At 47.5% G+C, this 24207-nt stretch overlaps 1 protein-coding gene across 3 annotated transcripts in view; it reads left to right on the top strand.

Annotated features, from left to right (window-relative positions):
* ZNF423 (zinc finger protein 423) overlaps positions 1 to 24207 on the top strand; it is a 334391-nt gene that overhangs the window by 202228 nt on the left and 107956 nt on the right. For all 3 annotated transcript variants that reach the window (XM_043599153.1, XM_043599155.1, XM_043599154.1), the window contains one exon: positions 2144 to 2228. In XM_043599153.1, coding sequence (XP_043455088.1) covers positions 2144 to 2228 — 85 coding nt within the window. The remainder of the gene's footprint in view (positions 1 to 2143; positions 2229 to 24207) is intronic.

Raw genomic sequence — 24207 nt, 5'->3', positions numbered from 1 at the left:
TGCTTTGTTCTTGTATTGACTTCTTCCTTCTTCTTTCCCTTCCTATGTGATGGCAAGAGGGCAGGGGACACATGTGGGAAGGAATGAATGATTCTGACAATGGAAGACCCAAGATCATTGCTCTCCATGAGCACGGACGTGGAGTTGAGCTGAGATGGGGGCTTTGGGACTGTGTACCCCCAGAAGGCCTCAGCCCCCACAGTCTTTTCTGGCCTGAATTTGTCCTCTGTCTGTTGTGACGCCCGAAACCCCAGCTCTGTCCGACCCCCCACCTCATGCCCTACTTCTTGGGCATTTCCCTGCAGAATGCCTGCCTCTGGGCCACTGTTCTGAACCCCTCGGTTTTCTGAAACACTGGGGGAAAGGGCCCTGGTCTTATCAGAGTGGGTTCTGGAACCTGAGGGGGGACCCTGCCTCTGGAACCAAATCTCCCAGCACCAGCTAGGACCGCTGTTTCCTCATTGATTCGTTCAACAAGCATTTGCTCAGCAGCAATAACAATTGTAATAAAAGTTAAGTCATTATTAGGCACTCCTTCTGGGCCAGGTCCTGTGCTGGGTGGTGAGGATCCAGGATACAGAAGGCATCTTTGGTTCTCTTTGCTCCTCCTGCCCTAGTAAAGTGCCTTGCAACATAATATTTGCAACTTGGCTCATTTGTTCAACAAATGCTTTCTGTGTACTTAGTCTCTGCTGGCCGTGGGACCTCACAGGTGGACAAAGCGCATCCTGGCCCTCTGGGTGCTCATGATGCAGTGGGGGAGCAAACAAGTCAATTAGCCACGACGAATCCATGTGCTGATTAACTAGATGCTTTAAGCATAAGCTTGGGGGCCTGGGGAGCCCCTGAACTCATCCTGGGTTGGGAAGAGGAGGCCTCTCAGCAGAGGTGACATTTGAACAGAGTCCTCAGGATGGAAAGGGTGCTCCGAGTGGAGGAGACAGTGTGGGCAAAGGCCTGGAGGTGGGACCAGGCCCTTGAGGGAGACTGCAGATGTGGTCAGAGCCACCCTGGGAACTGAGGCAGTTGAGCCCCCTGGTGGTTTATCCTGGCTGCATGTTTGAGGGTCTGGCCCAAGTGTTCCACCAAGAAATCCAAAGCCCTGCCCCCTTTTCCAGAGGTCAGGAGAGGTCCCTTCATCCCTGAGCTGCAGTGGTCTTCAAAAAGCTTGGATGTTTTGGATCCCAATACGACCCTGCCCCCTTCATAAAAACTCACAGCCACAGACTTTCCCCCACACAGGCAATACCACCCCTGTCCAGAGGGGGCTGTTTTCACAATCATCCACCTAGGCTTAGTTGTTGAGAAGATTCTTTGGAATGGGTCTTCAAGAAGCTCTGAAGCTTCTGATGATCTCCATTTTCCTCCTTCTACCTCCTAAAGGCAGCTGGTATTAGCTTCCTGTGTGTGGAAGCCAGCTGTAGGATCACCAGCAACCTTGTGTGCCTAGTGAGGAATTCTTCAGTTACTTGTAAGCACCAGGACTGGCAGGAACAGTATCCCCTGCTCGGCCACATGGCCCTTATCTCTTATGTAAAGAGATAGAGTAGTTGGATGGGTGGAAAGATAGATGTATGGTTGGATTGGTAGATGGATGTAGGAGAAGACAGAAGGATGAGTAGACAGAGGATGGATAAATGGAGGGTGGATGAATGAATAGGTGGATGGGTAGGTGTGTATTACCTAGATGGCTGATAAGATAGCTAGATCGATTGATGGGTAGACGGATGGGTGTGTGTGTGTGTGTGTGTGTGTGTGTGTAGACAGTGAGCAGGTAGATGGATGGATGATGGGTGGATGGATGGATGGATGGATGGATTTGAGCATGCTCCTAGAAGGGCAGCCTCCTTCAACTTCTTTTCCATGGTTATACTGTGTGTTCTCACCTTGGGATGGTGACTCCCATCATGGCAATTTCCCCAGATGTAACAGAGGAGCACCTCCTTTGGAATGCAGCCTAGTCCCCTGCCCCAGGCTGAAGAGCTGGATTTGGAGGCAGGTGGGGAGAGAATGACCAGAAGAGACCTGGGAGGGGACCAGACCCATTCTGGCAAGTCTTGAATGAAGACCTCCAGGCACTTTTGCTTTCTGCTCTTTTCCACTTCCTGACTATCTAATTCCTTTCTTTTTGGCTTCCAAACAGAAAAAGACATACCAGTGCATCAAGTGCCAGATGACCTTTGAGAACGAGAGAGAGATCCAAATCCATGTTGCCAACCACATGATTGGTAAGAGAGCGTTTCCTCCCACCCATGCTGGGGCCACTCATCGGGCTTTGAAATTTGTGGTTCCAATCATCATTTTGCTGCTTTTAGGGCAAAAGATGGAGTCACTGCTGCCGTTTCCGAGACATTTCAAATGGGAGTAAAATGTAAGAGCTGGAGCTCTACTCACATTACAATCAAACTTTTGACAATCTCTTCCATTTCCCAGCATAAATTTCCCTCCATTTCTGAAACGAAGTGCTTTCCAGTTGTCAAGCACTCAGGGGCAATTATGCTTCAATTTTATATGTCATGACATTGAATAGATTTAACTGCTCACATTTCCCCACTAAATGTGGTGAATTCCTCAGGCACGTTGTCAAAACAGAATGCTTACAAAGGTATTTCACTACTTTCCCTATTCTTCTTCAAGTGGTTTTGGACTTTGGAAAATTCAGCCTTTCTGGAAGGGGAACTTTCAAAGTGCCTTCGTGTTGTTCCCTCTTGGTCCGAGGTGGGGAGGGGAAGTTGTGATTGTGAGGTCTTACGTGCCTTCCGTTGGATGGGTGTTGTCTTGCCGGCAGCCGGGGATGCCCTGCGTGTCAGAGGGAGCACGGCTGGATTTCTGGTGAGCGTGGAGCTGGCCCAGGGTGGGTGGAGGATTTGGCAGTGAGGGCTTCGGGAGCTTCTGGAATGCTGGTGCCCTGGGTCTTTGGTGGAAGTATGATCACCTTCCCCAAGACCCTTGCAGTCTGAGCAGTGAGGCTTCAAGCGTGTGTTGGGCATCCTGACCCTTCACTTCCTCTAACATTTTTTAATTGTAGTCTTGCGGACCGAGTACTGTTTTACAAAACTCTTAATTGCATGCATTCAAAAACACCCATTAACTGTGCCACTCGATGAATTCCCAGGAACCGAGCGCAACTGTGTAACCAACACCTAGCCGAGGAAGCCGACCATTTCCACATCCCAGAAGTCCCCTCCTGGCCCCTCCAGCCCCTCCCCCCAGCAATGAAATGTCACCATCCTGATGTCGCTGGCATAAGGCTTTTTTTTTTTTGCCCATTTTGCACTTTCTATAAATGAGAGCATACAGTCTCTGCTCTTTTGTGTTGGGTGCCTTTCCTTCATTCACGTCAGTGCCTGTGGTCGGACATCACCCCTTCTCACTGGTGTATGATAGTCTGTTGTGTGAACACATCACCATTTATCTTGTCTGTTCTACTCTTTTTTTTCTTCTTTCTTTTCTTTTTGAGAGCGAACAAGAGCATGCGTGCATGAGCATGAACAGGGGAGGGACAGAGGGAGAGGGAGACAGAGAATCCCACACAGGTTCCACGCCCAAAATGGAGCCCGACGCACGGCTCGATCCTACAACTGTGAGATCGTGACCTAAGCCAAAATCAAGAGTTGGACGCTTAACCGACCGAGCCACCCAGGCACCCCTTATCTATTCTGTTTTTGATGGGCATCTTGGTCATTTTCATTTTGGAGTTGTTTCAGATAATGTGCTGCTATGGGCATTGTTGGTCTATGGGTTTTGGTGAACACGTGCATATGATTTTAATGGGAATGTTGGTAGTGGAATTGGTGGGTCATGGAATACGAGTACGTTCACCTTCAGTAGATACAGGTAGTTGTATGAAATTATGCTCCCGCGGGCAATGTGAGAATTCTCCACAGCCGTGCCACCATCCACGTTCTCCGCAACAAGAACCATTGTTGAGATGCTTCTTTAGTGAAGCTGTGCTCAGGGAGAGGATGCTGCAGCCATCCTAGCTGCAGCCTTGGTGAGCTCTGTGGGTTTGAGGATCCAGTGTCCCAGTGATTCAGGGTGGTTCCCTTGAAGGCATTGGTCCTGACTGTGTGCGTGGTGGGTCTCTAAGTGGTGAGGGGACACCAGGAGCTGATGAGGGGCAGCTGATGAGGCCCTGAGAGTTCAGCCTGACAGGGAGATTGGTGGCTTTTTAATTTCTGATGTTTGAAAGCCCCCTGCCGAAGTAGAAGAAGGAAACTAGCCTGTCAGTCACTGGCTGCTGGGAGCGCTTTCATGGGAGTGTCAAGGAGGTAAAGATGAAGATATCTAAAAATGTTTGCCTTTGTAGCAGGTGTTAATGTGTGTGCCTGTTTGTAAGCACGAAGGGCGAGAGCCTGGCTAATTGGACCACAGTGATTTCAAAGGTGCTCCCCCCACCCTCCACCTTTCCTTCTGTGCTGAGCCCGGAAGCTGTGTGTCCTCAGGTGGAAGGTGAGGGGGGGGTGCTTCTAACTAGAAGGTGGGCAGTGGAAAGGGGGGGGGCGTTGAGGGGCATCTGGGCCTTTGTGTGAGCGGAGGGCCAGGCTCCGGAGAGAGGCAGTCCCATCTGGTGGCTGGACAGGGCCCCTCACCCGAGCCTGACTCTGCAGCACTGCGAGCTGGCCTGGTTCCCAGGACATGTGGGGAGCAAGCAGCAAGGAGCTGTTGGTCTCCGAGCCTGGGGGTCCCAAGTGAGACGTTCACGCAACGAACAGTATCATCGTGCAGGACCACATGGGCTGGGGACCCCGATGAGAGACCTGCCTCTGGCGGGGCGGCACCTCCTCTTGCTCTAACCTGCCCTCCCCACCGGCTTGCCCTCCCCTGGCCTCATCACCCCCATCTATCAGAGAACACTGACTACTGAGCACCTGCTGCATGTCGAGCGCTGGGGCGGTCCCTCAGGTGGTAGAGGGAGCAGGGGACAGGGTCCCCATCCGCAGAGGCCTTACGGCACCCCGTGGGAGACCCCGCAGCACACGCATCACGCAGCGAAGGGGGGTCTCACTGGGTGAGAGCACTAGAGCAGCCACCATGCATTGAGCTACACCGTGTGGCAGGCACTCTGTGCAGGTATTCATCCTTCATCTCATAGAGGAGCTTTAATGACTTATCCGCATTCTTCCAGAGAGGAAGCAGCAGAACCAGGGTCTGAATACAGCTGGGCTCTCTCTGCTGTGTGTGGCTCCCTGCCAGGGTCTGTGGTGGGAGAGACCCAGCACTGCCCTTGGGTCCCCTACCCACAGGGAAAGCTGAAGGCATCCAGGTGCAGGGAGGTTGATGAGAACCGGGAACAGAGACCAAGGACTGCTGGATCCAAAGAGGCCTGTAAGAATGGCCTGGGTGTCACAGGATGAAGAGGAGTTTTCTCCATGGCAGGCCCGTCCCTGGCAGAGGGAACAGCCTTGACAAGGAAGGACAGTCACCAGAGGACAAGGGCCTTGGAGGGCTCAGCAGAAGGAGGTCCTTGAAGGATGAGCAGTTGGACCCAGAAGGTGGAGAGCAGTGTCTGTGGGAGGACTCTGGGGTGAACAAGGCTCAGAGGCAGAAGCAGAGGAGGGAGTTTGAGGGTTGGAGGAGCTCGACCTGGCTGGGATGGAGGCATCGCATGTGGTAACATTGTGAGCAGTGAGGGTAGGGAGGTAGCTTGGGGCCAAGCCAGAGAGGGCCTTGAATGCCAAGTTAAGGGATTTGGGTTTAGACTTGACCCTGAGGGCCAGGGTCCAAGTCTGGGGGTCTGTTGGCTGATGTTTTATTGGGCTTCTCTTGGAAAACCAGAAGAGGTGGCAGCCAGGGCCCTGAATTCCCATGTGGCACAGCTGACGAGCTCGGCAGCAGCTGGGTTTGTGGCAGGCACCATGGTCCCAGCCATCTTTATTATATTTTAGGGTGCTTTGTTCATTTGTGTCCCCAGCTTCATCCCTGTGGGCACCTGAATGTGCAACATTGGGCTTAGGCACTAGGGAGCCATTGAAGGTTTTAGGGCAGAGAATGGCCTGGATGTCGCTGAGTGCTTTAGGGAGATTAATCTAGCTGCAGTGTTGAGGAGGAAGAAGATGGAAGAGAAGAGAGACCCGCCTGGTCTGGCCCAGAGGTGAGGGGATGAGGCTGGGAGAAAAAAGAGGAAGGAGGTGAAAGAACTTCGATTTGGTTTGTGCTGTGGGCCTGGTTGGCCTTGGTGACTTGGGGAAGGTGCCAGAGGGCAACCGTGGGAAATATGAGTGGAAGAGTGGTAGGCACCAGAGCCCCAGCTGGGGCTGGCTCCGAAGTCCCAGTCAAAACTGTTGGGGCCCAGTGTCCCTGTGGACAGCTTCCCCTGCTAAATATCCCAAGGCCAGAGTGGATGCCTGGAGCTGGTGGGGATAAAAGCCCCCCTTCGTGGCACCAAGGGGACTTGGCGGGTAGAAGTCGCACTGTTCAGCTTGGCGGCCTTCTCATAAACTCGGGGCACTGGGGGGGGGGTCTGAGGCCGGCCTCCCTGGGGACCCTGACTATTGGAGACCTCCCCCTGGGGGGATGCTAAACGGCCTTTTTATAGCGGGGGGCCTCTTCGTGGCTTTGCAGCCTCCAGACCCTGGCAGTTATGATGACTCAGGGACACGTCTCCTTGGAAACATTTTCCCGGCACCCTCTCCCGGCTGCTGCTGGCGAGGGAGTGATTTGGAGCTGATAGAAAGGCAAGGGTTTTTTGAAACCTTTTCAGCAGCAGGGTCCCCTTTGAAATCCCCCCCTCCCCACAGGGAATGAGGCCCCCTTCACTGGGCTTCCCCCAGGTTTTGAAATGGTTTTAGACGCCCCCTCCCCCAGCAGGCACAACAAAAACTTGGAGCAGGCCACAGCCCTGTTCTACGGCCTCCTGTAGAGACGACCTGGCCCAGCCCTGCTGCCCTTGCCCACCATCCGCTGCCCCCACATCTGGAAGGGTGACCCCCCTCCCTGAAAATGGCTCTGCAGGAGGCCCCCCGCCTTGGGCTTCCTGTGGCCTGGCCCAAAGACAGGGGCCCTTTCCAGTGGCTGGGAAGGGAGGAGTGTCTTCCTCTGTAAGTTGAACATGTGTGCACAAAGTGTGTGTAGCCCTCCTGGGGCACCTGAGGCCTCAGACACCAAGGAAGCTGATTTGCCAGGGCAGGCCTGCCCTCTTCTCAACTGCCTGTGGGTGTCTCTCCTCTCGGTTCCTGCCGGGTGTGGCTGGATAAGGGGTCTGAGAACTTGTCCTTGAAATAACGAAATTGCTCTGACCCAGGTCGGCCCTAACAGAGTGACTCAGCCTCTAGGCCCTGGTGTCCTTATCCGGGGCATCATGGGTCCCTGTGGGGAGCCCTGGGGAGGGTCAGCGCTGGGAAGGGACAGTCCTCAGGGAACCTTGACAGGAACATTCACCCTCTATGTCCTTGGAAAGTGGTTGTGGGCCCTCTGGCAGGCAGCCAGGCCAGAGCCTGGGGCCCAGCGGGGCATTAGGCATTCTGGGGATGTTGTTTTCCTGGTCACGTCAGCCCTGTTCCCTGGGTACCTCTGAGGGGCTGAGCTTTGCTATCGGGGGGTGAAGAAATGGGACGGGGGTACATCTGGAAGATCAGCCTCTCCCACCTCCTGCTGAAGCCTTTAACATACCCCCCAACATGCTGGGCTGGGGTCCTTGTCTATCATCCCCTCCCTAGCCCTGTCCCCTCGCTGTGGCAGGATGAGCCCTGGTCCATCTGGAGTGTGTGTGTGGGGAGGGGGGGGGGCGGGGGGACTTCTGTCTTTTAAGTCTTTAAGAAGCACATCCTTAAAAAAAAAAAAAAAAAAAAAAAAAAAAGAAGCACATCCTTGAAGACATATTGAAAAAGCCACCTTGCAGACCAGGTACTTACAATCTTTCTGTGGCTGCTTGCATGCCCAGGACCCATGTGAAGACCTGTGTTTAGGAGGGGAAGGAAGGTCTGGGGTGGAAATCAGTGTGTCGCCCTCACACCAGGGAAATACAAAACCCCTCAAATATAACTGAAGAGAAAAACATATGAAAAGGACGAGGAGAAGGGGTTCCTGTTCGCCGTGTACCGTGAACACATGTTGCTGAACGGGGCTGTGTTAGGCTCTTCCATGGTGCTTTTGATCTGGTAATGCCAGACTTAAAACACCTGTCTAACCTTAATACGTGTTAAAAATGTCTTCCTTTCCCCACAGGAGATTACATTTCAAGTTCTGGAACTGTTCTGTCAGAATAGCAAGCCTATATGGACAGCTTATCATCCCATCCTTTTTAATTTTTAGCTTCGCACATTCCCCTTAGCAGCCCCTAAGGGTGAGAGGACTCAGTTTCCCTCACTTTGAACCTCAGTGGTTGGTTTAAGGAAGCTGTTGATCAAGCACTTTGGTTTACGAAGGACCCATCAGTTCTGGATTTTAAAATAGCTGAAATGTTTCGGTTTTTTTTTGTTTTTTTTTTTTTTTTAAGACAGGGAAAGGCTCTTTAGGTGGGGCTTCCTCTGATAATAACCTCAGTTCAGTAAACATGATTGAGATCCTTGGGGGGTTTGGTGAGGAACCTCTCCTCTCATCCAGTTGGGGAGTTAATAACCCAAAAGGAAAAGTTCTATGTAATGTCACAAGTGTGAGATATGGAAACGCAAAGGACGAGTGTGTGTTGTTCAGTCTGGGTATCCAGCAAAACTTCCTGGCGGAGGTGACACCTAAGAAGTTGGGAAGTAAGGGGAAAGGGGCATTCCAGACAGAGAAAACAGCATAAGCCAATCCACAGAGAAGAGATCCATGTAGTATGTTGGGAAATTATAGACAATGCAGTGTTGCTTCAGGAAAAATCATGAGGTAGGAGGTGGTGGATCATAGAAAAGATAGTGCAGTGAAGTCGGTGAGAGAAGATGAAGGAGTTGGTTAGGAGGGTGTGGGTTCGAGAAACATTTAAGAGGCAAAACTAGCAGGATTGGGCAAATTTGAATGTCTATGGGAAGGGGAGAAGTTCAGACCGACTTTAAGTTCTCAAGGGACCAGGTTTTGGGTGGCAGGTAGAAGATGAGACTGTGCCTGAGGAATAGCTAGCTGCTGTGGGACTGGCAAAGAAGATGGCCCCAATAACGATCGTAGAGGTGAGGCTTACTGAGTACCAGGCCCAGCTAACAATATCTACGCCTGCTATCACACTCACCCCTACAGCTGATGAGGGGGCACTGTTGTCTCTCCCCTTTTTTACATGGGGGATTCAGGGGACTTGTCTGTTGTCAGTAAGTTGCAGAGGGGGGATTTGAACACAGGCAGTGTGATTCCAGGGCCTGGAATCCTCTGAACTCCTATACCTGAATGTTCATCACACTTGGTGGGCTCAAGTTCATGCGTTATGTGACCTTGCAGGAGAGGCTCACAGGTGATCTGTGGGCTGGCGTCTGGCCGGCAGTTGGCCACGTGGGCCGAGGGCTCAGGAAAGAGGCCTGGGCTGGAGAAGGGATCTGGAAGCAGCAGCATATCTGCTGAAGGCAGCTGGGAGGAGCGTAGTGTCATCGACGCCAAGATGGCACAGTGCTTCTGGGCAGCAGTGCGAAAAGCCACAGAGAGGCTGATGGGAGAGAGGCTGAAGAGGGTCTGCTGGACCGTCCTGGGCAAGAGCAGGGTCAATGGAATCAGATGGAGGAATGAGTTACGGGGACAGGGGGAGACCAGCAGTGTAGCCTCGACCTGCCAGGCTCCAGGCTCAGAAGGGAGGGTGAGAAGCAGGAGCTAGAGGGATCCAAGGATCACAGGAAGCTTTTGCATTCATTTTTAAGAGGGAGAGACCAGAGTACGTTTCTAGGCTAAGGGGAGAGCACCACCAGGGAGAGGAGGAGGAAGGATGGAGAGGAGATACCAATGCAGCCAGGCCAGGGACCGGGGCGCGGGCACCATCTTGTGTGGACCAGCCCACAAGCACGGCCTTCTCTTCTTGCTCTCCGTTGCCATGGGCTTGGTGGCCTGTACTGTTGGGTGGACTTTACTGAATGCCCTTTATGGTCATTTGGCTGCGTGGGAGCAGCTGATACATGAGCGATTTCCCTTCCATCTGATTTTGGCTGAGCCTTACTGAAATGATGGCAGAAAACAAGTGTCCCCGTGGCCAGTGTGGCCCCAGGGCTTGGCCTCCTCTTCCCTGAGCTCCCAGTAGGTGCTAGAGCCTCACATTGGACCCCCTTCCTCATGTGTCTCTGGGGCCCAGTAGGGAGGGAGTGGGAGACCTCCTCTTCTGACTGTAGACCCCTCTCCTGAGGGAGTCGGGGTGGCCCTCGCTGGCTGATCAGCCTGTTCTGGTTTCCAGCTCATCTGCCTGGGGAAGGGGTGTGGGGAGATGGGAAGTGGTTCCACGAAGGTACACAGTGTACTGTGAGCCTGACTCGGAGTGAGAACCCGAAGTCACTGATGGCAGCATTTGCTAAACAAAAACTCCTTTTGGAAGTTATTGATTTTACTTTATCCAGTCGATCTGTATTAAGCACCAACTGTTTGCTCAATCTGCTGTAGCTGTGAATAATAATGAGAGACAGAGTACGCAGGGGGAGCATGCACACACACTCAGAATATAGAACTCTACGGTCAATCAGTGGTTAAGAGCACTCCCAGCTCATAGCTAATGGTTATCTGCCTCTGTATGCTTCAGCTCCTTGTCTCTAAAATAACTACATCCTAATGGTATGCAGTAGTTTAGGCAGGACTCATTCAGTGGCAAGTCAGACCCAGCTCATACTGACTAACACATAAAAAAGAGAATTTTTGGCTCATGTAAGACAAGTCCCAGGATACCTTGGGTGAGAGCCTTCAGGCATGGCTGGATCCAGCGGTTCCAATAAAGTCATCACCAGTCTCTCTGTCTCTCAGCTCTGCTTCCTCTTTGTTGCCTTCATCCCCTGGTGCATGATGGCAGCCAGCAGCTCCTGGTTCAGCAGTCCCAGCAGAGAGAGGCATGCATGTGCTTCCTCATCAGCAGAAAAGGTCTCAAGCAGGACCAAGGCTGACTGCCTCCTGAGGGTCCTGAAGCTGCCCATGAACTAATTGCTGTAGCCAGGGAGAGGGGGTAGTTGATCGTTCAGGCTAGCCCCACCTGCCCTTCCTGGGCACTGGGGTGGGTCAGTCTCAGCCCCCTGACCCCCAAGAATGGGAGCAGGGAGGGTATTCTTGAAAAGAACGGAGGTATCTATTTCTACAAGAAGGGGGCGGCACAAAAAGAAAGGGTCACAACCTCTACTTTTGGGGGGCTGTTTGGAGGATTAAATGAGTTAAAATATATGAAAAGTGCCTGGCACACTCCCCGGCACATGTAGGTTCTCAGTAAGTGGTAACTATTAACATTAATATTATTGATCTTATTAGTAGTCCCTGTGGGAGGGACTCATTAAAGATAATGCTCAAGATAATGAAGATCATACTAGAGCCCTTGTTTAGAAAGGATAAACAGCCACTCTGTGGCCATGCTAAGCCTACATCCTAGGTGCTGGCCCATGGCAGCTCAGAGGATGCTGCTGAGGGCTTCCTGGAAGAGGAAGACTGGTTCTCTGCCTTTGTCAAGCTCTAAGGGGCTGTGCCTGCAGGATAGATCCCAAAGGAGTAGCTCCAGTTGGAATGATTTATTCATTTACTCCTTCATTCATTCAGCCCTTTTTTTCTTGCTTGAGCTCCATCTACATGCTATGCACTAAGCATGGATGTCACAGCAAGCAAAACAAAGTCCTGTGGTCCTGGGGCTAGTGGGGAGCAGATGGGTGTTAAAGAAGCAAACAGATAAGAAATCCTGGCTATTTCAAGTTGTAATAGGTTCCATGAGGAACATAGGGAGAGTCGTGGTGTGTGTGGGAGCCGGGTAAAAACACCCGGTCGGCGGTAGCCTGGCTAGGAGGTGACTTCTGAGCTGCGAGCTGAGTGCTTAGAGAGCGTTGGCTCCTGTCAGAGGTGTGATAGTCCGTTCGCCTACATGCTGGGGCCCCCTGGTCTGCCTGTCTGTCCCCTAGAGGAAGGGGAGATTTTAAGGGGTTAGGACCACGTCATGGTGAGAGGAGCCCCCAGTGCCTCTTAGAGGCCCCTTCTTGGATACGCCATCAGACTCCCTCCAGCCTGGAACAGCACCTGGAGACTCAAACATTCTTTCTTTTGGCCTCTTTCTGGATTTTGTGTGGGCCACACACAGAGGGTCACTTTGCCAGCAGGAGCCTATAAACCCAGCAGCTGGGGGCCCTTCCGAGCTAACTTCTGCCTCCCCTGCTCCTAAGGCATTGCCCGGCCTGTGGTGTCTGTGGTCCCTGGCATCCCTTTGCTTGCCCCCTGACCTCTCTCCTACAGTCTTTCTTTTACAACTCCCTGTGCCCACCCTGCCAGATGCCTGTGTCCTATCCCTCCCTCACTGGGTTTCCAGATTTTGCAAATAAAAACACAGAATGGCTTGTTAAATTTGAATTCCAAATAGAGAACATGTAATTTTTTAGTCCAAGTGTGGCTCCAGTATTGCATGGGGCATACTTATACTAAAAAATTATTTGTTGTTTATTTGACATTTAAATGTGACTGGCCATACCTCATTTTACGTGGCAACCCTATCCCTTCCCCACACTCCCCATGCTTCAAGTGCGTTAGCTTGGGGAACATGGTGCTCCCACCCACCTTCTCTTCTTTTAAAGCTCTTCATGGTTCTTTCTTCATCCTTTAAAGAGTTTTTAACTTAAAAAGTTAAACTTTTCCTTTTGAGTTAATTGTAGGTTGATGTGGAGATTCACAGAGAGATCCCCTGTATCTTCTACCCAGTTTTCCCCAAGGGTAATAGTTCGCAAAAGGAGAGTCTGTATCACAACCAGGATATTGAGATAGATGCATTCAGGCTACAGAGGGTTCCCATCACCACCGACACCTTCATGCTGCCTTTTTATAGCCATAGCCACTTCTGTTCTGCCCCAGCCCCTTCCTCAGCCCCTGGAAACCACTAATCTGTTCCCCGTTTCTGTAGTTTTGTCATTGCAAGACTGTTATAGGAATGGAATTGTACATACGTTTTCATTACCTTTGGGATAAATGTCCAGGCATGCAGGTGCTGGTCTATAGCACTTGCATGTTTGACTTTTTAAAAGTATTTCATTTTAACTAACTAATTAATTAATTAATTAAATTTAAATTTGTTATTAAAAAAATTTATTTTTGCGACAGAGAGAGACAGAGCATGAACGGGGGAGGGCAGAGAGAGAGGGAGACACAGAATTAATTAATTCATTAAATTTAAATTTTTTATTAAAAAAATTTATTTTTGCGACAGAGAGAGACAGAGCATGAACAGGGGAGGGGCAGAGAGAGAGGGAGACACAGAATCGGAAGCAGGCTCCAGGCTCCGAGCCATCAGCCCAGAGCCTGACGCGGGGCTCGAACTCACGGACCGCGAGATCGTGACCTGAGCTGAAGTCGGACGCTTAACCGACTGAGCCACCGAGGCACCCCTTAAAAATTTTTTTTTTTTTGAGAAAGCGAGAGAGCCTGTGCAGTGGGGGGTGGGGGGGCGGGGCAGAGAGAGAGAGAGAGAGAGAGAGAGGGAGGGAGAGAGAGGGAGAGAGAGGGAGGGAGGGAGGGAGGGAGGGAGGGAGAGAGAGAGAGAATCTTAAGCAGGCTCCATGCTCAGCACAGAACCCAATGCAGGGCTTGATCTCATGGCCCTGAGATCATGACTTGAGCTGAAATCAGGAGTCAGATGCTCAACTGACTGAGCCACCCAGATGCCCTGCATGTTTGACTTTTAAAGAAACTGCCAAACTGTTACCTAGGGTGGCTGTGCTATTTTACATTCCTATCAGCAACCTACGAGACATCCAGTTTCTCTCCATCCTTGCCAGCATTTGGTTTGGCATTATTTTATATTTTAGCCAATCTGATAGATTTGTAGTGGTATCTTATTGTGGTTTTAATTTACATCTCCCTAATGGCTAATGATGTTGAACATCTTTTCATGGGCTTATTTGCCATTTGTTTATCCTTTTTGATGAAATGCTTCTTCATATATTTTGCCTATTTTCTAATTGGACTGTTTGCTTTTTTACTGTTAAGTTTTGATAGTACGTTATATATTCTAGATACTAGTCCTTTGTTGGTTACATGGTTTGCAAATACTTCCTCTCAGTCTGAGGCTTGTCTTTTCATCTTCTTGACAGACTTCTTAACAGAGTATTTTGCAGGGTAAAAGATTAAAATTTGGTAAAGTCTAGTTTATCACTTTTTCCTTATATGGCTCATGCCTTTGGTGCCCAGTTTAAGAACTCTTTGCCTAACCCTAGATCCCAAAGATATTTTGCCTATTTTTTTCCAAAAAACTTTTATAATTTTACATTTCACATTTAAGTCTAAGATCCGTTTTGAGTTCGTGTTTACATAAGCTATGAGTCTTGGGTTGAGCTTTTTCTCCTCCTCCTCCTCTTCCTACCCCCCACCCTCCAAATGTCCAACTGCTCTTGCATCATTTGTTGAAAAGGCATATTGTGTGGGATCTATTTCTGGGTTCCATTGATCTATGTGTCTATCCCTCTGTCATATGACATAGTCTTGATTACTGTAGCTATATAAGTTTTAAACTCAGATAGACTGAGTCCTTCTATTTTATCATCCTTTTTCAAAATTGTTTAGGTATCCTAGGTCCTTTGTCGTTCCGTATAAATTTTAGAATAATCTTATCTACACATGCAAAAACTCTTGCTATAATTTTAAAAAGAATTGTGTAAACCTGCATATTGATTTGGAGAGAATTGACATCTACTATGTTGAGGGTTTCAATCCATGAACATGGTATATCTCTCAATGTACTTAGATCTTCTTTAGTTTCTTTTATTGCTCTTTTGTAGCTTATAACATGCTAGTCCTGTCCATATTTTGATAGATTTGCATCTAAATATTTCTTTTTTTTAGTGATTATAAATGGGATTTCATTTTTAATATTGGTGTCCTAGTATATAGAAATATAGTTGGCTTTTGAATGTTGATTTTTGTACTGTTTGACTTTGCTCAACTCAGTTGTAGAAGTTTTTATTTTTATTTTTGTAGATTCCATGGAATTTTCTATATAGACAATCCAGTCGTCTGCAAATAAAGGCAGTTTTATTTCTGTCTATGTTCCTTTTATTTCCTTTTCTTGTTTTTGCTCTGGTTAGAACTTCCAGAATTGTGCAGAATAAGAGTGGTGACAGTGGATATCCTTGTCTTGTTTCTGAATTTAGGGAGAAAACATTCAGTCTTTTATCATTAGGTGTAATAGTAGATGCAGGTTTTTTGTAGATAACTCTGTCAAGTTGAGGAACTACCCCTCTATTTCTTTCTTTTCTTTTTTTTTTTAAGAGGTTTTATCATGGATGGGTTTTGGATTTTATCAAATAAATCCATGTTTTTTTAAAAAACTGAATCTATTTATATGATAATGTGATTTTTCTTCTTCTGTTAATATAGTGGATTATATTGATTTTTGAATATTGAGATAGTCTTGCATCCTTGATATACACCCCAATTGGCCATAGTGTACAATTCTTTTTAAATATTGCTCAATTCTCTTTGCTAATATTTCATTAAATGTATATATTTTTGCCTGTATTTGTAAGGGTCATTGGCCTGCAGTTTTGTTTTGACCTATCTGACTGATTTTCATATTGGGCAATATTAACTTGATAAAATAAGTTTGAGAAGTGGTTCTTCTATAGTTTGAAAGAAATTATGTATAATTGGTGTTTATTCTTATTGAAACATTTGTTAGAATACTCCAGTAAAATAACCTGGGTTTGGAGAATTCCTTTTAGGGAGTTTTTAATTATGAATTTGATTTCCTTGATAGTTTTAGGACTGTTCAAATTGTGTATTTCATGTTGGTTGAGTTGTAAGAGGCTGTGTTTTGCAAGGAATTGGTTTGTTTCATGTAATTTGTCAAATTTATGTGTGTATAGTTTTCACAGCAATAGTCTCTTTTTATTCTTTTGATGTCTGTAGGGTCTATACTGATATCCTCAGGTTCGTTTCTGATAGTGGGAATTTATGCCTTCCCACTTTTTTTCTCTGTCAGTCTTATTAGAGATTTGTCCATTTTATTGATCTCTTCAAAGAACCAACTTAAAAATTTTTTGTTATGTTTATTTATTTATTTGTTTGTTTGTTTGTTTGTTTATGGAGAGACAGTAAGAGGGGAAGGGGCAGAGAGAGAGAGGGAGAGAGATCAAACAGTCTCCACACTCAGCACAGAGCCTGATGCAGGGCTCGATCCCACGATTGCAAGATCATGACCTGAGCCGAAATCAAGAGTTGAATGCTTAACTTAATGAGCCACCCAAGCACCCCTCAAAGAACCAACTTTTAAAAATGGATTTTCAGTATTGGTTTTCTGTTTTCAATTTAATGATCTGCTCTTTTCTTTATTTTTTTCCTCTTCTCTGCTTGCTTTGGGTTTATCTTGCTGTTGTTTTTCTAAGTCTTTGAGGTGGAAGCTTAATGACTGATTTGAAACTTTTTTCTTTTTTTAAAAAAATTTTTATAATGTTTATCTTTGAGAGAGAGAGAGAGAGAGAGAGACAGAGAGAGAGACAGAGAGAGAGGGAGACACAGAATCTGAAACAGGTTCCAGGCTCTGAGCTGTCAGCATAGAGCCCGATGCAGGGTTTGAACTCACAAACTGAGATCGTGACCTGAGTCGAAGTTGGATGCTTAACTGACTGAGCCACCCAGGCGCCCCTTGAAACTTTTTTCTAATGTATATAGTTAGTGTTATAAATTTTCCTCTTAGCATTGATTTAACTGTGTTCCACAAGTTTTGATATGCTGTAGTTTTATTTTCATTTAGTTCATTATATTTTATAAAATACTTCCTTTGTGCTTCATCTTTGACTCATTGTTTAGAAGTGCTTTGTTTAGTTTTCAAGTGTTTGGAGGTTTTTCTCTTTTCTTTTTTGTTAATAACTAGTTTGATTCCATTGTGATTGGAAGAAGCACTGTGTATGACTTCAAATGTCAATTCTTTTAAATTTGCTGAGATTTGTTTTATGACACATGATATGGCCCATATTGGTATATGTTCTCCAGGCATTTGAAAAGAATGTATATTCTGCTCTTTTGGGGTGATATGTTCAATCAACGTCAAGTAGACTTTGCTGGTTGATGGTGTTGTTGAATTCTTCTATGTCCCTGCTGATTTTCTCTCTAATTGATTTATCAATCATTGAGAGAAAGGTGTTAAAATGTTCTACTATAATTGTGGATGTGTCTGTTTCTTCTTTCAGTTCTATTAGCTTTTGCTTCATATATTTCGCAGCTCTATTGTTTGGTGCCTACACATTTAAGATTGCTATGTCTTCTTGGTTGATCAACTTCTTCCTTGTCTATTTCATAATTTTTTTCTCTAAAGCCTGCTTTATCTAATATTACACCTTCTGCTTTCTTTTGATTAATGTTTGCAAGATATATCTTATTTTATACTTTTACTTTTAATATGCCAATGTGGTTACATTTTAAGTGAATTTCTTATAGAGAGAATATAGGTGGATCATTCTTCCTTGCCTTCACCACTCCATTCTGCCGGTCTCTGTCTTTTAATTTGTATTTAGACCATTTATATTGAATGTAACTAATGATATGTTAGGGCTTAAGTCTGCCATTCTGTATTTTGTTTTCTGTTGGTTCTGTTTTTTTTTTTTTATTTCTGTTTTCTTTTCCCTAACTTTCTGTGGGTTACTCGAACATTTCTAAGAATTTCATTTTGGTTTATCTGTATTGTTTCTCTTTGTACAGCTTTTAAAGTGTTATTTAGATATTACATTAAATAAACATTTCAAAATCTTCTGGTGTCATTATTTTACTAGTTTGAGTGAAGTGTAGAAACCTTACCTTCCTTTATTCTCCCTCATTTACAATCTAATTGTTTTAAATATGTCATATATATATATATATATATATATATATATATATATATATATAAAGTTTATTTATTTTGGGGGGGGAGGAAGGGAGGGAGAATGCACAATTGTGGAAGGGACAGAGAGAGAAAGAGAGAGAGAGAGAGAGAGAGAGAGAGAGAGAGAATTCCATGCAGGCTCTACAGTTAGCATGGAGCCCAGTGTGGGCCTGAATCCACAACTGTGAGATCATGACCTGAGCTGAAATCAAGAGTCAGTAGCTTAATTAAGTGAGCCACCTTAGGTGCCCCAACTTTTATACATATTTAGAACCATATCAGTGTTAAATTTTTGTATCAACCATCAAACATAATTTAGAAAACGCAGAGGGGTAGAAAAACTATTGTATTTACCGTATTTTCTTTTTTTTCTTCTTAATCTTCTAAGATTCCTTCTTTTATCATTTTCTTTCTGTTTAGAGATGTTCCTTTGATCATTCTTTTAGGGTAGGTCTTCTGGTGACAAATTCTCTTTGTCTTTTTCATCCAAGGATGTTAATTTCCCCTTCATTCCTGAGGGATATTTTCACTGGATATAGGTTCTACGTTGCCATTTCTTTTCTTTCATACTTCTTGTGCCACTTTCTTCTGGTCTCCTTGGTTTCTGAGGGGAAATCCACTGCCATTTGAATTAGTTTTTCACTATGGTAAGGTGCCATTTTTCTCCCACTGCTCTCAAAATTTTTCTCTTGCCTTTTATTTTTTATTTAAAATTTTTTTTTTTTCAACGTTTATTTATTTTTGGGACAGAGAGAGACAGAGCATGAACGGGGGAGGGGCAGAGAGAGAGGGAGACACAGAATCGGAAACAGGCTCCAGGCTCTGAGCCATCAGCCCAGAGCCTGACGCGGGGCTCGAACTCCCGGACCGCGAGATCGTGACCTGGCTGAAGTCGGACGCTTTAACCGACTGCGCCACCCAGGCGCCCCTTGCCTTTTATTTTTTAGAACTTTTCTAGCCTGTCCTTTTTCTCCTGTCTCACCAACCCCGGAGGCACTGTTCTTCTTAACCTGTTTTTTCTCTTTTGTTCAGATTAAGTCATTTTTATTGTTGTATCTTCCAGTGCACTGATTCTTTCCACCATCTTTTCCTTTCTGCTGTTGAGCCCATCATTGCTTAGTTTCAAAATTTTGTTTACTTTTTTATTTCTAGAAGTTCCATTTAGAGCTTTTTTATATCTTTTATTTCTTTGCTGAGGTTTTCTCTTTTTCCATTTGTTTCACATGTGTCCATAACGGTTGAAGTATTTTACGATGGCTCCTTTAGAGTCCTTGACAGATAATTCTGATATCTCTGTCATCTTGGGCTTGGCATGAATGGATTGTCTTTTTGCATTCAATTTGAGATCTTTCTGGTTCTTGGTGGGATGGATGATTTTTGACTAAAGTGGAAAGAGTTCTAGTTTTGTCTTCCTACCACGTCACCACTGATATCTCTCTGACTGGTAAGAGGAGTGTCTTGTTCCTGTTCCCCACATGGCCTCCACTGACACTGGGCGGATGAGTAGGGACGCCTTGCTACTGCTGGGTGTGGGTGGGAGGCCACCTCCCCAAATGGTCTCTCCTGACACCTTGGGGAGAGCTATGTTATTGCTCAGTAAGTTGAAGGTCCTCACTCCCTACTGGGCTTTCTCTGACACCCTTTCCACATGGAGTGGGGAGCGGGTATTGGGTGCCTTGTTATAGCCTTGGGAACATGGAAGTCTGGGTGCCCCATTCAGCCTCTGCTGGAACGAGGGGGCACAGCATTTTCTCTGGGGTTTGGCTTGAGCAAAGCTGCTATTGTCTCAAAGTCTTCTGTCTTGTCAGGCTGTCTCTTTTCTTATCCTTTGGCTGAAGAGAGCAGGCCTTTCCTTGGGGCTTTTATTTTTTATTTTTTTAATTTTTTTTTCAACGTTTATTTTTTTTGGGACAGAGAGAGACAGAGCATAAACGGGGGAGGGGCAGAGAGAGAGGGAGACACAGAATCGGAAACAGGCTCCAGGCTCCGAGCCATCAGCCCAGAGCCTGACGCGGGGCTTGAACTCCCGGACCGTGAGATCGTGACCTGGCTGAAGTCGGACGCTTAACCGACTGCGTCACCCAGGCGCCTCCTTGGGGCTTTTAAAATCTCACCTGTTGACCTTTCCTGGTTTCCAGCATCTTCAGCTCCAATCTGAGCTGTATGAGGCAAAAGGAAAACCCAGCGTTTGTACTGCCATGTCATTTCTTGAGTCCCAAGGTCCCTGGCCATTCTGCCGTTTTCTCTCCACTTTTCAGAATCTTCTTATGTTTCTTTCATCTATAATGTCCATGGTTTTTAGTTGTACTTAGCTAGAGGAATAGGGAAAATTATGCCCAGGGGAGAAATCTGTAAGCTGAATGGGTGTCTAAGGGGTCTCAGGGACTTGGAGTTGCTTTATTCCCCAGCAACTTCTATACTATTTGGGTCCAAGGGCTTGTGGGGAAATTGGAGCTTAGACTTGTAGTCCAGACCTGGGTCAGGACCATTCTGAGGACCCTCCTCCTTCCCTCCCCTCCTCTTCTTTGCAAGGGGAGAGAACAGTGGCTCTGTGAGACCCTGACTCACCCGTTGGTGACATCAACCAAGCCTGGCAATGTAAAAGTTGATACTAACGTTGCCTTGTCCCTGCTTCTAGCCTTGCTTTTTGTTTTCTCCCCTCCAGTGATCCTTCTTACTCTGGATTTATCCTCATAGGAGCTGATGATGTCAACAAGCCAGGGTGGGGCCCTACCTGACATATCAGCTAGGGGTACTGTGAGTAGTATTGATTCTTCAGTGTGAAGGAGGGACACAGTGGTCTGGTGCTGGAGAGGTCGGCTGGAAGAATGATGTCAAATCAGTGTACTGAAGGCCAGAAGCTGGCGTGGGAATTGGGAGGGGGCAGACCAAGATTTGACTGGCCATCAGGTTGTCTCATCCCTTCAGAGGAGGACAGCTCTTGCACAAACCCCACTTTTCCCACATGGGAATTCTGGGTCCCCTCCCTCATTGCCACGGGCAGGGTCTCAGGAAACTGTAGTGGAATCGTAACACTTGGATGGATATTGGAAAGTGGTGGTGTCTCTGGGATGAGGAGGTAAATAAAAACATGACAGACTGTTTTCAAAGCATCAAATGCAAATTGTCAACACAAACATGTTTCTGGACCTAACAACTAAATGTGTGAATTAATTACGGACCTCTTAGGATGCAGAATTATTCTTTCTTTCAGTGACTGAAATAGCCCTGCTGCCCAAGCCTTCCTCTCTGGGAAGCAGATTTCATGGGCTGCTCTTTTAAAGTTTTAGGGGCTGGTGGAAATGCAAGAAACCATAGTACAAACCTGGTTTCCCTGCAGCCACTTCGGTTTTGATAATCTGTACCCACAGTCTTGGTTAGCGTTGGATTCCTACCAAATGCTAACACATACTGTAAAAGACCTGTAGTTTTAGGGGGAAAAATGTTTCCATTGCTAACATCTGTCAATGATTCTGAGGTTGAGGTCAAGGTCCACGTCAGGCCCAGTTTATCTTGCTATGTCCACAGACTCGGAGTTCTGTGGCCTGTTCACTACATGTAGGGCTGCAGTGAGCCACGGAAGACACCTTTCACATGTATGCGAGCCGCAGAAGCACTTCACCCGGTGAGCTTTTCATGAAAGATTTCTAATAAGGGGTATCCTCCTTAAAAATCCACACACAGATATGCACACACACCCCCCTCAGCCTACAGGAAGAGCTTCAACTATCTCAGCATGTGCCTTGAAGATTTGTTTTACCAAAAAAAAAAAAAAAAAAAAAAAAAAATTAGCATCTCAGTGTGTAAAACATTTTGGGACTTTTATCTGCAGAATCAGGATCCACATCCAGTTTCAGATACCTGCCTCTGTCTCCTGCTCCTGGGGCAGTTCAGCTCTGTCTCCCAGTCACCTGTTGGCAGCCTGCACCCACTGCAGGCCCCCGCTGCCTGGGCCCTGCTCGGGTTCGAACGGTGCTAGCAGAATTTGCGCAATCTCTGCTTGTCTGCTTAGGGGCTTGGGGAATCTTGACTCTGGGATGGCGGGAACATTGCTCCTCCAAATAGATGAGCAGATGAATAAAAAGGTAGTTAGAGCATATTCCTCACCCTTTTCTCACCTGGAAGCCTCTGGACCACCCGGCACATTTAATTCATCAGGAAGCTGAGGCTCAGAGAGGGGCAGACACTTGCCCAATGTCACACAGATGGCCAAAAGCTGGGGTGAATGCAAACCAGACTGGTGCACACTCAAGTTCCATCTCCCCTCATTACTCCACTCGCTCAACACATGAATGAGATTTTCTAGGGGAGGGGCCTGAAGGAGCATCTCTCCAACCCCCCCGGGGATTTGTATCCTCAGAGAAGTCTGGGGAGTTCTGGTCTACACTGCCTCTGCTGGTGGTGGGCCCAGGAGCCTGGCAGGAATCTTGGAGCTGGGCCTTTGGGAGCCTGTGGCCTGTGGCCCCAGGGCCAGGGCTCTGTCTGAAACCCTGCAGTCTGCTGGCACGGGGAGAGAAGAGGGGGCTGTTGAGGGCACCGGGGGGGCCTATAAATCAACCTGTGTCAGGGCCCTCGGTAGCAAGTCGATATTTAGCAGCCATGTGCCAATAGCACTGGGCGGTTTGTTAAAATACTGAAATGTTCCTAACCATCTGGCAAGAGTTTCTGTCATGAATCCCCTGCCCACAGATCCTCTCCCTGTGTCTGGACCCCTCCTCTGGATGCAGTGCACAAGAAGATAACTCCTGGTCCATCAGGGGCCACCAGGTGACACCAGGAATGACGCAGTTTGGTGGGGCCCCTGTGCACCGGCTGTCAATACATTTTGCACATCGGCTCTGCTTGCGACTATATATTTTACCCCTTCTCTTTCCCTCCGCCCCGCAGCAAGCAGTTACGGGATTCTAGCCATGTGCTTGACGTGATGCCACCCCTTCCCCCTCAGCCAGCTTCTCTCGGTCCGGTCTCATTTCTTCCTGATTACCCCATGGACCCAGGCTCCTTCTGTGCCTGTCCCCCCACCATGACCCCCCTTGACGTGGTGGTGTTGAGTGTTACCCATGCTCTCAAAGAGGGCCTTCTGTTGCTCTATTCTGCCCCCCAAATGAAGGGACTTTCTCTAGGAAGTTTTACTCACATTTAACTATTTGTAATTTTCATTCTGTTTACAACTTGGGTAAAAGCTGCTTGGTTTCCCCCACCATTTTCATAGCTGCTGTGACAATCAGGCCAGTGTCCTGGCACCCAACCCCTGGCTGTGACAGCAGCCCTCCCCTCCCCCGCTCAGACCCCATTCGGCCCCTGCTCACGTTCTTCACGGTCGGTAATGACACCAGCTCCACATTCTGCCGGTGTTTTCTCTGATCTATTCCATCACCGGGTGGAGGCTGAGGAAACACCTTTCGGGAGAATCCGCTCCTCGTGGTTTTGGCGTGAGGCAGTTTTGGAGGTTTTGTTATTAGCGCATCTCTGCTTTGCTTCACAGCCAGGTGGGCTTGTGTGAAGCAGTGAGCTAAAAACTGACACTTGTCGGTCAATTCTGAGTTTGGTTTCTACAGCCTATCAGCGGCCCCTCCCCCCAGAGGCCCCCCTGGCCCTACAGGAACCCTATTTTGCAGGATATGATATATGGCAATTTATTAACGAGTGTGTGTCTGCAGGAAGGCACTTGGCCCCAGCTCCCGGCTTCCAGGCTTGGTGCTGAGCAGAGGGCTTCATTTATTTAAAAGTCTCATCCTTGTCCCGAGGGAGGGTCTGTGGTCCCTTCCCTTTGGTGGTCCCACCACCTTCCTGGGGTGAGCCAGTGGGTCTGTTCTTTCCTGGTCCATGAGGGTCTGCTCTGGGACCAGGAAGGAGTGGGGGCAGGCTCAGTTCTGTTTTAGGAGGGCGAACGGAATTCCCTCTTTGTTAGGAATGGTGTCTAGGGGGATCTTGCTGTTACTCTGCAGAAGCTGAGAAGGGGTCAGAGCTGGAAGCTTCTGGAGCACCTGATGCATTTAGCTCATCAGGAAGCTGAGGCTCAGAGAGGGGCAGACGTCTACTTGCCCAACATCACACAGATGGCCAAGAGCTGGGGTGAATGCAAACCAGACTGGTGTCCATTCAAGTTCCATCTCCCCTCATTACTCTTCTCACTCATTTAACACATGAAGCCCCCCCAGCTGGCCCCTGGAGTGAGACTTTCCAAGGGAGGGACCTGGAAGTCTGTAGTCAATGAAGAGCATCCCCTGGGATTTGTATCGCCAGAGAAGTTGGAGGAATTCTGGTCTATACTGCCTCTACTGGTGGTGGGTCCAGGAGCCTGG

Source organism: Prionailurus bengalensis, chromosome E2 (genome assembly GCF_016509475.1).
Source record: "Prionailurus bengalensis isolate Pbe53 chromosome E2, Fcat_Pben_1.1_paternal_pri, whole genome shotgun sequence".
Classification (NCBI taxonomy): Eukaryota; Metazoa; Chordata; class Mammalia; order Carnivora; family Felidae; genus Prionailurus; species Prionailurus bengalensis.
The sequence above is the reverse complement of the archived record's forward strand: the minus strand, read 5'-3'. Positions and strand labels throughout refer to the sequence as shown.